Below are 17,401 nucleotides of genomic sequence, written 5' to 3'. Positions count from 1 at the left end.
TTCTGTTACAATAACGTGTAATCGATATCTTTAATCAATTTATCCATTTTTGATATTAGAAATTTAAAATAAAATTAACCGATATTGACGGCAGGGCCACTGACAGTGGATATTAATGGCGTTGATGATGGTGTTGATGTTGCTACTGACATTTCCGCTGGCGTTGGTACTGAATGGAAGCCTGTTGTTGTAGGCCCAACTGCTGGAGTTGGCGCTAATTTTGTTGATGTAAGCGTTATAGTCTCTGTTTCCTCTCTTTTTTAATGATAAATGAGGAATAGTAAGACGAAAATAAACTTATTCAGCGCACTATTATTGTCTCTTTCAAATACATTTTATAAAATTCTATCACTGCATACATTAAAATCATAATTGCAGCAATGGGTTTACTTGGCTAGTCATAATTGATATTACACAATTCGGTGAATTTACTTATCATACGGTACAAACTAAAATAGTCTTTGTAGTCCTTACGAGCTCAATTTTGTCATACGAGAGGGTGGCGGACCATCATCTAATATAAGCAAATCAAAATAATGGACCAATTATAAGTTTCCTAATATTCATCTGTTTGCTGTCCACTATATTGAGTGATTTAATTACTATCTGTTATTCTCAAATTGATGTGTTTATTCGTTACTGTACCTTCTCTTTCATTACATATGTAGCCGTTGTCGTTATTTTTCCTTTTGAATGGTATAAAAAGCGGACATGGACCATGCTAACAAATCAATAAGAAATGTATTTAATTTCTCAATGCTATTAAGCGTTTTTAAACTTCAGTTTGTTAATTAAGTTGAACGATTGGTTGAAGAAAATACAAATACATTAATGAACTGTTGTACTATTATAACTTTCCAAAGCCAGTTAGTGTATAGCCATAGCGGAATATAACAACTTACATACCAATCACAAAATATAGCAATAAACAGGAACTTATGCTACATTCCTGCTTTATGAATTAGAATACAACTTTCATAATGAAGCTAATTGTAATGAAGTAATTAAAATAAATTCTAACTTTTAGATCAAATTAAGTAACCAAGAAATTAATATCTTTTTTTGCTAATTCTGTAATCAGATTGTTCTGTATCTGTGATCGATCAAAGATCACTTTTACTTTTAATTTGGATATTAGAAAGGCAGTTGTTAACATGGCAAGTAAAACAACAGTTTCACATTGCACACTGGCAAGTAATATTATTACATTTCTACTCTAATCAAATTTTACCGTCGGATTTTGAGTAGATACGACATGAACCGCTATGATGCCTGCTCGAATTAATTGGTGCAATGGATGTCCGGCGTAAGTAATATTACGTCCCCAGTCTTTAGACGATGTAATGCCACAAGCTGTTTCAAATTCTATCGGTGTATACCACTTACTTTGCAATTTAATGCATTTACCACGAGTTCCAGTGATAAATTTACTCTTGTAGAATTCTGCGGTCTACAGAGACATATAAAAGTGCACTAACATTAGTTCTATTGTGAATTAATTAAAAAACGATAGAGAAATCAATAGCGGTTAAAAATGTCTGGCGAAACCTAGAAGATTTATCTATACCCTAAAACAACTTTACCCGATCAGGAAAATATTCTATAATTATTCTATCTAGGTAACGTTGGTTGTAGTACGGTATACTGTGCTAATTTTATATACGGAAGATAATTTTACTACTGGTGTTTCATTACCAAGTAAATTTAGGACATCGGTGCTAATTAACTACATGTATGAAGGAGATGATAATCTTTTTGCGTTAAAATGAATATGGTAGCGGTAATTTTAAATTGGCCGCTAAAATATAATGTTACTTTGATTATTCTTTGTAAAAGTTATTTCTTGATTGCTATGATAGCGAATAGTACACCTTGGAAGTTAAAAGCTTCACAATTTCAGAGTAGAAGTATTATAAAAAGACGCTTTCACTTACTATTTATATATGCGAGCCTACTACATTTTAGATGCTATGATTAACTCTACTTGAAAATTTTCTCTAGTGGTGAAGAACCATGAAATGCATCGTAGATGAAATGAAATGCTGGAAGTTCAACTATTAAACGCGTAAAATTTATAATCATAGTGATGGTTTCAATTTAGGCTATAATATTACAAACTACTGAATTTGCTTATATCAGTATCTCATTTCTAGTTAAAATAAATGGAATTTTGTTAGATAGAAGGACTGAGAGTAAAATAAATTTAATGTAACTCTAATATACGTGTATAGTAGTAGGATTATTATAGGTAAAGTGCAATGAAGTAAAAATCAAATAGAAAATACGACATGTTAAAAATCATGAGGTTACAGTTTATGCATAAATAAAACGGCAATGTCCATTGAAGAAATTTTTGTCAAAAGTTGGTGAAATAGGATAAAATAGTAATTATAGTCCTGAGATGATCTCATATAGATCAATAATATTAAATAACTTTTGTCCTTTGTATTAGCAAACAGTATAAGAAATAGAAGGAAATGTAGATGTGAATTAATTTGAATTTCAAGAACGGTATCTGCTATGGAGGTGTTATTTCTAGTAATAATTCATGATCAGTTTTATATTTTTGTTCGTAATATATACCATGGCCGACTATTATGCAGTAATAATTAGTTTTCACGTAGGTTTAACATGGGTAATTGAATTTCAATTTTGTCAGTTCAATTTTTTACTTTTTCGTTCATTTTACAGTGCTTATTTTACATGCTTGTAGCGGTCAATTAAATACTATCCAAGAAACGATAGATCATGAAAAATTTGATACTAGCTAAAGGATTTTAATTTTATCAGCTGGACATTATCCATTTTTTATCATATTATTTTTATCTGTTCTACATAGCTACAGTAGATTTTAATTAATAACTATGCAGGATAGGATAACTCAATCGAGGATTGGATAAGAGCCGTAAGATATTTTAATTTTATCAACTACAGTATACTTATCTCCTCACTTTAATCCTATTTATTCGCCATTATTAAAATGGATATAGGTGAACTATACTGGAAAAGATAAATTACTAGATTATCTAGTATTATTAGGTTTGATCTTTATCCCACAACAAGGATTTATACTACACAAATGGGGATACACCATAAACGATTTGATGTGGCTAACAGAATTTTAAAATTGTCAGCGATATTTTACTTTTCTTTCTCGCTAATCCTGTTCGTTCTACATCTTTATAAAAGATGCTAACGCTGTACAGGATAGATCATTAACTAGATTTCGTATAGTAGTAGTCTAATTCTTATATTGTAAGGGATACTAATGCTATATAAGTACATGACCGATCACTGGCTAGAATTGGTGAACGACTAGCTTAATCTTTATCGTTTTAGTGCGACCATAACTACCTATAGCGATTACAATTGATCATTTTTTAACATTTCTATCATGTCTTAATGACCTACTTCTAAGTAGTTAAGACCTACTCGAATTCACTAATCATTTATTCTAAGAGTGATTGTGAATCGATTTTTTCTTCTTCGATGGAAATCAATTTATAAAGTTTAAAATTATTAAACAAAATATTTCAACATTCATTGTTCGACGACAATTACTACACTGTTGTCAATGCACGTAATAGTAGATATTGAATAATACAAGGCATTCTTGATTTTTATCTCTTAAATATCAATCAGCATGATTAATGTAAGAATAACTTTAATTTTATATAGTGATTAGATGAAAGTATTGCTGAATAGTAATGTTATTGTTCGAATAATATTGTTATTTAATTGCATCTCCAAGATATAATAAGCTAGTAAATAATTCTACTGATAGCTTTCTTTGCAGAGTCATTTCATCATGACTAGCATCAGCTCAATTAATTTTATTGGTTAGTTTTTAATTGTCGATTGAATTCTTGGTGCTAACTTTTCAATCAGACGTCTGCTCGAAAAATGAGAATCGATACTTCACTAACTCAATGGTATCTAATTTTAATTAACATTAGCAAGTAATCAATCAAATTGATAGCTAACCCGGTCATGACAGGTAACTTGTAACATGTCGCTACGATGGGCTCGATGTAACCAAGTGGTATCCTGTTCTTCGTGGTCCGAGAGGATGTTAGAATGTGATGGTAGTTGTGGCGGTGACGAAGTAGGTGATACAGACGAAGACAATGTATTATTTCTGTCACATTCCTGATTAAGAGTTGAAACAGAATGGATAGCTTTATCTGTATATTTAATATCATCGGCTAGTTTAGATGGGGTAGTTGCTTGACTAACTGTCACATTATTAGCCGTATGATGTGTTTTATTGCTAGTGTCTTGATTACGCCGATTATTAGCAACAAAACGAATCCTTTTCTCTGGTAATATCGTTTTGTCCGTGCCTTTTGCGGTCGATTTTGACAACATTGGTGTTGTCGGTTGATATGAAAGATTATCATTATTATGGTTACCGATAGCAGACTGGGTTGCTTGATCCTGGCGGCTTGTAGTAGCTGATTTAACTAGATGATTATTATTCCCATCTTTATTTTGATGGATGTTTTGACCCGTATTAGGGTGCGTTACGTCCGTAGAATGTTGTTTAACCGTTAAATCCATTTCAGTAGCAATATTAAAGTACAAAGATAGAAACAGAGTGGATAATAATGTAGATTTCCTACATAAAATAAGAAAGAAGTTGTGATTATATTAAATTGCTTTCTGAAAATGATAGAAATCTAATGGTAGTGCGATGGATGCGTGCTATAAGACTCGTACGATCGGTACTGAGAAAAAAAAAAAATGCTAGGATAATGAGATTGCTTCATGGCCATCAAATCGATCACAATTTATCTAAGTATATACTATCAAGACAAAAATATTGACCATTAAGATATCCTTTTTACCTTTATTTATCAGTATACATTTTGCACACTTTCCCTCTCATTAGGCATAAGCGAAATACAGTATGATCGCTAATAATAATAATATGTAGTTGAAAGCTTTCTTCTCTTTATTAACTTACTCCATAAAAACGTAAAAGCTCTTTCGTAAAAAATTTCCATTGTGCTGTTTTATTTATTTAAGTTGATAGATAGCCACTAGTGCACTATCTATCTTTCTATTGTGAGCATCTTTTGTTACTTGCTATTATCTTTCAAAAATTTAAATAAAAACTATTTTCCTTCATTATCAAGCTATAAAGTGGCTGAAGTTTATTATCTTTTGATCAAGTCAGGGATCCATTCTACGTTAAACAGTAGGATAATTTTCAATCGGAAACAGAAATGAAGTGAGAATCAAGAGGATGCGATATTTATTCTATATGAAATAAAAATAAAATTTCTATCCGATATTGATCGGAAAGGGAATAAAAATGATCTTCATGATAGCGATAAATTTCATCATGGTAAAGGTATTATTTTATGTTATAAAAAGATATTAATTTCTAATCCCAGATAACTTGATATTCTAATCAATAATACATCATTAAAACTATCATTAATAACCTCCATATAGTTAAATTTAAATTTAAAAAAGTGTAAATAACGGTAGAATTTCTAGGAATACGGGATATTTTGTTACAATACATCGTCCTTCTCATTGTACTCGTATTAATCTATCAACTAGATCCAGCTATTCACTAAAGTTTGCAAGGTAAACATTTAGGTCAACGTCGTGTACTGTAGACATAGTCTATATATAGTTGAATTAGTGATATTAATTACCGCACGGTATCCACGTGCTGGGCTATTTAGATATGGAGCTAATGTACAGTGTCAAAAGAAACTGGCCAATGTGATAGCTGTATTCTTATTTAGTTTAATTTACCAACAATTATATTAATTAAATGGTTAAATTTATCGACTATCATTAGCTGCACATTTGCATTTGTAAATATACTAGTGCAAACTCCCGTCGCTTTGCTGACGGTTTACGATAATGTGCTCATTTAACAGATAGTATTATCATTTGATAGACCTGTCAATTTTGTCTATCATTGTTTTCTTCTTACCTAGAAATCAGAAATGGCATCTTATAACTATTCTAATCTATTATCTTACAATGCTAAACCATTTTAGTGAATACTGGTGGTATCGATTGTTATACTTTGAACGCAGCACGATAAGGTTGATCATATTGAACGTAAGGAACAATAATATCCAAACGTCTTACTCTGTAGTATGCTCTTATGCTAGAGAAAGAGTAATTATAATTGAAAAGGATCATCTACGGTACAAATAATGCGTTGCTTCAGAAATTGAACAAACTGTACGATATGTCAACTACAATCGTTTTACTAGTAGCAGCGACAGTCGTAGCCGTCTCCATTCGTACCATATCATTAGGACGGTAAGAAAATATAGCATTATCAAAATGTTTTTTATTTAGTAAGATATCAATTCCATTTCTTTAAGATTTATTTTCGTAAACTAACATAAGATATCAAATTATAAATTCGTAAATCTAGTGTACTATGTGATAATTTTTGTAAGATAAAATCTTGCTTAAAATGGTAGCTGACAATGCAAAGAATATCGAAATTGCAAGCTAGAGTAATTATCCAATAGATGGCATTGAAATTTTCATTATTTTTACTTGCTATAACCAAATTCTCTTGCATCATCAGGAGTAATATCACCGTATCGCCAGATGTTTAATCTGTCCATTCTTGCGATATTTTCACTCTCTTTGAACTCAGTCACCTAATATAAATTAGTATATTTTACAAAGTTATAAAGGAAATAGTAATTATCACAGCTGCCATAGTCTGTTTAATACTAATACATCTAGGTTGAATTTTACTTACCAATTTAGCAAGTCGTTTTTCTCTTCGATTTTGAACTTGTAGATAACCTTTGCTAATGAGCTCCTTAGCTACGTTCAGTTGATCAGCAGTATACAACGACACGTGTTCCTTGTAGCAAAAATATGAGATACTTACTAAATCATTTAGATACTGCAATACTATGCTAGTACTGCACGGTCAATACTCTAGCTGAATACTAGCTATACTATCTATGAATGGTCTAAAGTGCCACGAAAATACAAGATATTATACGAGTAACAGTGTTATGCCTTACTTGATTTTGTAACTTGAATTCAACCTCCAATCCCAACTGTTGTTCCTGTATCCACAAGATTATTTTCATTTTAATTAAATGCGTCATTAAATTTGTAGTAGTATTTCCATCATGATATTTATTTTTCTTACCGATAATATCTCCATGAATTGCGTCAGCGCTTCACGTTTGTCTTCGTCCTATCGAATTCACCAAAGTATGTTAGTTTAATATAGTTTGAATTTACGAAATAATTATAACGTTATCGTTACTGATTGTAGAACAGTCTTTATTTACATCAGATGGTTCTTGAACTAAAGCTAAATGATATTCGTGAGCTTGAGGAGGAACACTACACGGTATAATGAAATATATATATCAAAGATATAAACTCAACATTTTTATGCTATGTAAACTAATATATTTAAGATTTAATTAACGTTTTAAGAATTTGCTTGAAAGTTTTAAGATTATTGAAGATTTATTGAAATCGTTACCTGTGAAAAGCGGAAGGAAGCGGGGCTAACCTAGAAGTTGAGACGGTGGCTCTCTATCGAGGCAATAAAATCATTATGATAATGTCTATTTTACGTTGGTATACGTTATCTATCCTATCATGTTAGAACTTACATTTCCGTAATCGATATACAGGACTTCAATAGCTGACGATGAAGTAACTTTTTCTATTTGTGCCCTATACCTAATTATTTACCAGAGAGAATAAGGAGGCTTTAGCTTATCTTCATTTGTGATAATGATTAGTAGGTCTATTCTTAGCGATCGCAATCACTTTACCATTCGTCGTCTTCATACATTGCCGCACACAACGCGCGTGGTTGAGGGCTGTATGAGCCAGGAATTGGCGGATTCGATTTGAGGTCACTTCGTAGTTGATTAGTCAAAGCTTCAAGTTTTGGTCCTGCAAATTATGCGAGTAAGTAAATAATTAACCGGAGTAATAACATAATTTACTTTAATTATTGAAATCTACAATCAGTTCATACATGTGCTGACTAATGAATATTACAAAAGAGTACCTGCATCAATATGCTGAGCATAAAAATGGTCAATCCCCAAAATTTCGGTGACTATTATCTATCACGTAGGTTAAAATTTACCGTTAGTTTACTGCTAGGCTATTACAATTTCTATACAAAGTTGTATGAATAATATAAGATCGGAAACATTTTGTAGTAAATATAGCTGTATTACATTTTTCCTTCTAGATTTTGTTTCCTTAGGTGTTTCTGGTATGATCTCTTCTTCTTCTTCCTTCTCTTCAGGTTCAGCAAAGTTTTCCCATACCTTTAAATCAAATAGTTCATTATTAAATAGAAACGTACGTGTGCCTACATATTTATACATGCGATTATTCAATGTTATTGTATTACCTTGATTTTCGCTTTCTTCGCAGCTTCTTCAGCTGTTTGCATTTCGTTATAATAATTTGACTTTTCGGCCGAAAAATGAATTTTAGCTAGGCCGTTCTTTAATTATCGAATAAAAATATTTGAATTAACTTAGTACATAGTGTAGTGTATTCCACTGAAAGATTCTATTATGCAACTAAGCAAAATTGTTATTACCTTGACAAGTTCTACTGAAATATTTAAGCTGTCAACAAAAATCCATCCAATAAAGTTACCAGCCCTATCCGTACCGTCAACCTCAATTTTCACCTAATTGAGAAAATATACAAAAGAAATAAATAATTATAGCTTAAGTTAAGAGTTAAGTAAAGAAATAAGTAACGTTGTTTAAAAATCATGATTCATACTTACATCTCTTTGCATACAAAGGCTTTTAGTATATTCCAAAGCTGCTTCGCCATACGGCTCTGCTTGGCTACGTTGAGACTTTGTTTTTGGACACGATATACCTTTTCAAAATGACGAGCATACGGAATTAATCAAAAACAAGCTACAACGCTCCTATGATTGGAAACTGATAACATAGCAAAACTGCATGCGTTTACGGCAAGTAGCGAACTATAAACTTCTTCTAGTTTCAATTATTAACACCGCGATAGTCATCGATAGATTTTCTGAGTGACACTAACCTGCGAGTAATACTGTTATTAAACATGTTTCTTTTGGAATGAAGACACGTAGACGTGATCCACTTGCAATAAACTGATTAATGTTCAATTTAGCAGTTATTAGTCCAAAAGAATCTTTGCATCAATGTGATATCATTCTCTAGAAATTAATCACCTCTACAACACCAGAAGATCGTCCAGCACGCTGCAAAAATGGCAAGAATTGCTTGGCCTTTGCCAAATCCTAGTGGCAGAGAGAAAGGTATTAGTAAATTAATTACAATGTGGGTATATTAGTGTTTGTAATATCGCTGTATCTTACTCCAGAGACGTCGGCAATGCGGAGTGCGGATGATTCATTTTTACTGTGAAGGCCTTTGCTACCTTTCTGTGCTCTATAAGAATTTCATAGAGATTGTATCATTGGCAAATTGAAATTGAAATGTCTCTGTGCATTTAAAGGTTAGATAGAACAAAATAGATGTTACCTCATTTCGGCGGAGAATAAATCATCGTAGCGCAAAGAACGCTGTTCATCATCACTTCTGTGACGGAGTACCGTTGCATAGCCTTTTCCGATTAGAGCTTCAGCTACATTACTAGAATATAATATTTATTATGAATTAAAATTAAAAATTGAAATTTATCAAAACTTTATTTAAATACTGTTAGATTTAATCTTTATGCCGTAGCAATCATTCTAGAAATCAATCTTACATATCTCCGATCATGACCGTTGCACAAGTTTTTTCAGGATAACCGTCGTTTGCAGGTTTGATATAGTCCACAATAATATTTACCTTTTCAAGAAAGACGAAATAATTATTATGGTTTTAGCATGGCTAATTAATCGAGTACGTGATGGCAAACAAAGAAAATTTCAAAAATTTCAAATTTTTATCTAATGATCTCATGCCTTTTTGTGGATAAGTTTCTTTCTGAGAAATTCGCGTGCTTCAAACATATACGGTATATCGTATAGTGGTCTTATTTTCTTTTTGTCCTGATTAAAAAATGTTTTTGTAAGTTAACTATTAATTGGGTCTTGGTTAAGGTGTCAAAAGTTGTAATTTTGATGATTACCGGAGCATTTTCAGTATCTTTTGCGGGCATTCTAAAAAATTTTGAATAGTACTTAAATAAAATGCTGAATACGCTTATACGCATATTGAAAGTTGATAATTTGCTACATTGTTGCATCACAAGAATAACGGTAATAGAGAATATCAAGCTGCTAAGTAAGATATGTTTCGATAATATACACTATATAACACATACAGTATTAATAAATACGTTAATGGCTACCTAGGAGGACGCAGGCTAGAGAATGTGATTTTTTTGGTTGTGTTATCCGCTAATTTCACCACAATTGTGTCTGCATTTACTATTTCCATTACCTTAATATGAGAGGTGAAACAAAATAAGGTATTTATGTAATGATTTAATAAAGTTTTAGGTTTGTGGTGTAATCGTATACCATACCTTAGCAGAAAATTCCTTTTCATTAGCGTTGACGCTAGACACCGAAGGCTTATAAGACTTCCATATCCTGGCGTGTTTTCCTTTAGCTTGCCTGATAACGTATATTATATTGTTTTCGTTAAACCATCCATACGTTAAATTGCAATGATTGATATCTAGCCGGTGTATTACAGGACTTACTTTTCTGCTGCACGTAGCTTCTCCTTACCAGTGCTCATAACAGCCATACTCCAATCTATACATCGCGCAAGTCCTTCACGTAGTAGAAATTCCGCTATATTGCCGTTCTACGACAGCATTAAATAGTGATGATTATGAGATAATTAGATTTATTGCAATTGATGAGATTGTTAATTAATAGACGAAATACAAAAATTATAGCAAAGAGATTTTAAGGCATGATTACCGGATGATTGATCGTCCCAATGAAATTCTGATTAGAAATACCTTTGAGCAACAATTAATCAATCGTAACGATTAATCGATGTGATGTAGTTGTGAAAGTATACAAAGAAAATGATTTAAAATTTTTATACCTTCAAGAGTTACTTTCACATCCCTTTGTAATATCCTTGATTCTGTGAAGAATTTAGCCTTAGAGTAATAGAACATAAATTCAGTTTTAGATTATTATTGATACTTTATTTTCACTATTAAGATACTCACCTCCTCAGCAAATGATTCCGCTACTTCTTTGTTGCTATCTCTCTTGAAGCTTGGACACTGTAAATACGTAAAGAATCTTGAGCGAAGCGTTACTTACGAACTGCTAAAAATTTTTGAAAGAATGTAATACGTACCTTGATACCTGACATCAGTATTGTTATATACTGGTGGTCAGCCTCGAGAAAAGCGCGAACGGTTGAACCATCTCGAACATGTTCGATAATAGCTACAAGCATAAGTACAATTACAATGGTTTAGATTTAATAATTTCTTTTTAACACTTTAGTTACAACATGAGATAAAAGCAGCCAATCGAAGCCGTAACTTAAGAGTTCAATTTTGATTATACCGTTAAATTCTTTTCCTTTATTTTGCTCAAGGAAACGATTAGCGTTGCTGATATTCCATTTAACATCTCTGATATTCTGAAATTGGTACATTTGTATTACGTTAATAAATCATGTATACAATATACTTGTAACGCGCATTATTATTCTAGATTGCTATGAAATATAAAATGCTAAAGTTAATCCTAATGTGGTCAGATTTACCTTGCTTTCTTCCTCATCATTATGAACACCTTTTTTACTTGCGCGTGCGATTTCTTCAATAGCGCTTAATCTAGTTTGCTCTCTAAGGCATTGATGAGATATTTGCAGAATAAGAAATACTTTGGTACATAATAATTAAATTACAGTGATAAAACAGCAAAGATTGATAATAATACATACATGGGATATCATAATAAATCTAGTAAGTATACTGTCATAGTATCAATGTGCATAAAAATCAAAAATTATAGTTATTTTAAATACTCTAGTTCTTACTCGCTCGCTTTTCCTCCTGCTTTTCTGACAGTTGCTAACCCTTCAGCGACTATAAGATCAGCAATATTTTCTAATAAAGAGTATACATAAAGTGCTATTATCATAGGATTTCGGTAAAGGTTTACGAGCTATCAAATTTCTGTTGTTGACCATTGTAGACTAAGTGAACATTTTCATTTTTGGATTAAATAAGTTCTTTGTTTATTTAATAAATTTATACTTTGAGCACTAAAGAAGGTCGATTACAGTACAGCAAATGAAATTAATGTCATACCATGCCCTAAAAGTACCACCGCATACTCGCGTCCAGTTGATGGGACTTTATAGTCAACATAAAATGAAACTTTGCGGCCAACGAGTTTCTTTCTTAAAAATTCACGACTTTCCCAAGCATATGGCTAGAATAGTAGCATAATAAGAAAATTTAAAAGGTCTTCAGTAAATGAATATAAAACAAGCAACACACAAGGGTACGTGTACCGATTTAACATGACATGGCTCAATTTTACGCCATTCAATTTCAAAATCTTAAAAGGTACGGTTTTACCCTACCCTGTTTTATATGACTCACTCATAAGGACATTTTAGTCTCCATAAAGAAGAAGACGCTATGCTTTACTCATATGCATACAGTGCTTAAAATCTTGATTATTATAAAATTATAAACGTGCAAAGACTGCGACACCATGGAGATGCGTTGTATCGACAGACGGTACAAGAGAATATAAGTATATCATATCATCACATGCTGTAGTCTCTGAGCATATCAGGGATAAAGACTACTGTACTAGAAAGAGATACGGACGAGAAGTGGCAGTTTAGTGTAAAATAAGATAGGCCTGTTATTTTTCTGCTCATTCTACAGTACGCTATCACCGAAATCGTATACTACATTGCATAAAATCGATCAAGCAGTTAATTAGTAGACTGGCAGTGTACTGTACTGTATTCATTCAGACCTTTTGCATTATACAAAATTAAAAAACTACAGTATTGTAGATTACTAAATTTATAATATTTGGATTCACTATTGGCATCATACTGTACCTGTATAAATAAATAAATTGTTAAATATAACTATGACACAGAAGTTAGCCATACGCAGAACACTATAACGTACTGTATCGTACATAGGTATAAAATCGTGCCGAATTAATATTAGTGGTGTGTGTACTTGAAGAGTTTACCTGATCTTTTTGGTCTTGCTTTCCATCGCCACTTCGGCGACCTAATCTTGGGGCAGTTATGCCGGATAGATTTAATTGTCTTTCAGGTGGAGGACCACCACGTGGTTGATCGCGTACAATTATTGAATCACCAGCTAGTACCTAGAAATCAATGAATGGCATGCATCAGTATATTAGATTTAACCTAAATTACTTAGTTATCTTATTTCAAGTACTGTATAGATCATCTGTATCTCTATGGAGATTTGCGGATATGACTGAAGTACAGCATAATGAATCTTTAATGTAAATAAAAAACTATTTTCATTTATTTTATTTGCAGTTTCTTTTTTAGTCCTGTTTTATATGTACACTCGCTCATTCATACAATAAACATCATGTTAGTATCTTGCATATCCGTATTCTGTATTAACATTAGTATCTTTTCTCAGTAACTTTTTTTCAAGGCCGATCTATTGATTATTTCACGTTGATGAAACTATCGTATAGTTATATATAGCATACTGTATACGTTAATAATATCGTTAAATGTCTCTTTACAGTGTGGACTGGTACAGTGAGTGCACAGTACAGAAGGTAAGTAGCCGCATTCAATATTATTTGTTATTAGACGAGTGCAACATTAGCGAAACAGCATAAATGTTCGCTTAGTCTTAGTAGTCTGTTAGTAGCCGGTAAGTCTAGCAGATGTGACGTTTAATGATAATATACTATATATAATGTACAACCATGGATTACTAAAATTTAACGTAATCTATATACGAGTGTACGCTAGATCCTGTATACTACACCATTCTTCCATCGCGACACTATTATTAATAATATAATTAATTAATAAATCAATTCATGAAACAGTTGCTATATATCACAGCACCCTAGTCTCTCAATGCCATTCAGTAGCTATACAATAAGGAACATGAGATTCATTTTTATAAAGAGTTTCTGCTTTAAATTGATAGGAGCATAGTGAGTGCATATCGAATATTAATTGAAAATTAAAGTTATTGTTGCTAGCGTGCAAGTACACTAGTCATTGTAAATTCAGAAATTCTAATCAAATATCGATAATAACAGTGTAATGAGTACAAGACTTGCCAATATTTCGGTTACAGTAAGTGTAGCTCAGTTGTAAGTTAATAGCATCACGTCGCATGTGCATTTCAATAATTAGCCAAAACTTGTTTCGAAATTGAGATCAAATTGATCGAAGGATTTAAAGACTTCACAAAAAAATAAGATTAAATACGATACTTTGAACTTCTCGAACAGTAAAACTACATGCAATGATTTCTATCTGCGACAGCTACCTTCATCCTATTATATTATATTACAATAATGTCTGAATGAGTGCATTTAATGAACTCGAGCCTATACAGTTTAATTAATTAGTAACAGTAGATTTCTAATAGGATCATAAAGTGATGGATTCCTAATCAGGATATGTCAATGCTCAGCATCTGAATGACAGCAACATTTATCAGTAGATTATAAATCGAGTCTTTAAATTGTAACCTGCTTGAAATCAGCAATGATATATTGTCTATAAAAAAATGAGTGGTAGGATTCTTTCATAGCAGGCTAAGTACAATTGGTAAAGGTTAACGATTAATTTTAAGGTCATGTATTGTGATCTTTGAATAAAGTAAACGCTCTAATCCAAGAAAGGCTATTTCAATAAATCAATACTAGGTATTTATCGCCAGTAGAATAGCAAGCATGTTCAATGTTTAATATTGCCTGTAATATTAACTGTCAGATTTAGCAGTGTTCAATAAGGCCTCTAATCTTTTCTAAAGACTTGCAGTAGTATTCGATATTTAACTTTCGCTTAACTGACAACCATACGACGCGTATACGCGTACATACGTAGAATATATGAAACATCTTTAACGTTTTATTGTGCCATGTACTAGGTTTTCGTGTATCTCTAAGCAAAGAACTAAAAAATGTCGTCACAGTCATTTGAACTCACTACAGTACTCATATTACTAATCAGGGACTACGGGACTAAAAGAATATGGTTATTTTTTTTGTCCCTGAAGTAGATACTCGAACTATGACATCTACAAACTTCATTTTTTATACGACATTAGGACGCAACCCGTTTCATCTTCGACATAAAAATTGTCACATGTCACTGTTTTATTAGCCATTTCAGTAGTTGAAATAAATGAAGTTTTTGATTCCAAATTACTACTATAGTAATAATCCTGTAAGGTACGGTACAACATGAAAATTAGAAAAGACTCCATTTTGTTTTGTTTACGATATAAATGGGAAAAACTTTTATCTGTTTTCGTCCTTGCATGATGCTGGTAATAAAGCATCATAATGTTAAGAAAGCATAAAATTGGCAATTGAAGGAGCACTGTAAAGTGGCAAGTGCTACAATTTACTCATGTACATTGTAGTACGAGTATATTGAGCGCGTGTCTAATAGCATTTTGGTTTAGTATAGGAATCATGAGATTTGATAGCCTCATTAAAAATTTAGATTTATATTAGTGGCTACTAATGGTAAACAGGCGGTGATCATACTTGTATACTTGTAGCATTGCAGTTGTACAATTTTGAAAAGTTGAAGTGCAACATGCAATGTCTGCTCTCTGTCGTAAAGCTCTGTGAAATGCTAATTTCTTATAGTGAGTGAGTGAAAATTAAACATCCCAAAATGATCATAATAGACAAGACAAAGAGTGAGTAGAATTTCGATAAGAGCAGGGTAATGCTGTAATTTACAATGTGTACATGTTGGCCATTTGGTACGAATGACTTAAGGCCAATCTTCGAAAATAGATAATCTTACGATTGGCTAGACTACTGAACTTACTTAGAAATTTCAGTTAGAGATCACCTAAATAAAATTCGTTCTACTACATGTACATTACACTTTACTAGAGAGTATTCACTAGTTCTTGATCTTGGAAGGCGAAAGAAAAAAGGCTTTTGTTGAATTTCAACAAAACTTTCCAACATCAAGTTCCCACTTGCTCGTATACAGTACATGTAAGTATTTAGTGTATTAGAAAGTGCATTGTTTAAGAGTGAACACTGGAACCAGATCATATCTGTGGTCCTATTTACTGTACTTGGCTGATCCATGTGTACTTTTATGCTTTTGGCGATTACTGTACTGTGCATCAACATAATGAAGAAAATGAGCTCAATAATCCTCCTTCCACTGCGATGACTTTGCGGGCATTGCCATACAAATTGTTGTCGTGACATGTGCAAACTGATACGCAATCGCATAGTACAGTTGCCTTAGGACTATGGCTGTCGCATCAGTCCCTGATTCAGGTTCCAATTTTGACTTCCACATTTCATTCGGTAATGACAAATGATATGTGATTGGACTTCCACTTGGTAAATAGACATTAGCACACTACAATTCAGCCACTGGGAAAGTGTTGAAAGAAAGAGAGGGATTGTGGACTAGGACGAAACGCATCATCAAATCCAATGGTTTAGTGAGAGATCAATACGAGTACATGTGCTGTCACTGTGACGATTAGGTTCTATACAGTTTTGGTGTTGCAATTAAAACAATTCGATCACAGTCACGACATTGTATGCGTCAATTTGGCTCTTTATATATATACAGTATAGACTTGTTTTTGAAGGAAAAGGATGACAGTGAAAAGAGTCAGTAACAAAGTAGAACCATTAGAACTATCCAGTACATTGAAGTCCATTAGCAAAAGGGTGCTAAATTGCAATGTGGTACAGTATCAATTACAGTCCATTTTTACGACTACTGTAGAATACTGCTTGTACTATACTGCACTATAGTACTGTACTGTACACTCAGTAGAGTTTTAACCGGGCAGATCTCGGCTGGTGGAGACTGGAGTAAGCCCGTAGATTAAATGAAATTTTCAATGATTTTACGATGATAACGCATACCCATACCTAAATGTGTGAGCGGCACAGTAAAGTATCAAAGTTATAAATACATACAGGTGTCCAAAATCGACTACCAACGCTCATTGCTCATCCATGTTGTATCAAGTAGAACATGGCTGGCTAATATGGTTGATTACTTTGACTAAGTTGATATCATTTGCTGTGGTTTTCAAGTCTTTTTAAGCCTATGTCAGTCCACAGTGTTGCATTTATACGACTTGTAAGGAAATGACATCCTACTGAACTAACCTGTTTGACAATGGCACTCTGATAACTTGGCGCTTGAGCCAT

At 32.6% G+C, this 17,401-nt stretch overlaps 1 protein-coding gene across 1 annotated transcript; it reads right to left on the bottom strand.

Annotated features, from left to right (window-relative positions):
- Positions 1 to 6,536: 6,536 nt before the first annotated feature.
- Positions 6,537 to 17,401, bottom strand: TRIADDRAFT_49990 (uncharacterized protein; the record flags this gene model as incomplete). Its single annotated transcript, XM_002110352.1, has 28 exons — positions 6,537 to 6,647; positions 6,752 to 6,859; positions 7,026 to 7,070; positions 7,266 to 7,356; positions 7,502 to 7,554; positions 7,635 to 7,704; positions 7,800 to 7,923; positions 8,042 to 8,099; positions 8,217 to 8,309; positions 8,396 to 8,491; positions 8,591 to 8,683; positions 8,786 to 8,883; positions 9,064 to 9,136; positions 9,218 to 9,286; positions 9,365 to 9,437; positions 9,531 to 9,641; positions 10,348 to 10,439; positions 10,525 to 10,615; positions 10,705 to 10,811; positions 10,931 to 10,971; positions 11,061 to 11,118; positions 11,325 to 11,416; positions 11,540 to 11,615; positions 11,742 to 11,823; positions 12,018 to 12,087; positions 12,292 to 12,415; positions 13,205 to 13,345; positions 17,360 to 17,401. 28 exons carry the CDS (start codon positions 17,399 to 17,401, stop codon positions 6,537 to 6,539), a joined length of 2,382 nt encoding a protein of 793 aa, XP_002110388.1.

This window comes from Trichoplax adhaerens, genomic scaffold (assembly GCF_000150275.1).
Source record: "Trichoplax adhaerens TRIADscaffold_3 genomic scaffold, whole genome shotgun sequence".
Classification (NCBI taxonomy): Eukaryota; Metazoa; Placozoa; class Uniplacotomia; order Trichoplacea; family Trichoplacidae; genus Trichoplax; species Trichoplax adhaerens.
The sequence above is the reverse complement of the archived record's forward strand: the minus strand, read 5'-3'. Positions and strand labels throughout refer to the sequence as shown.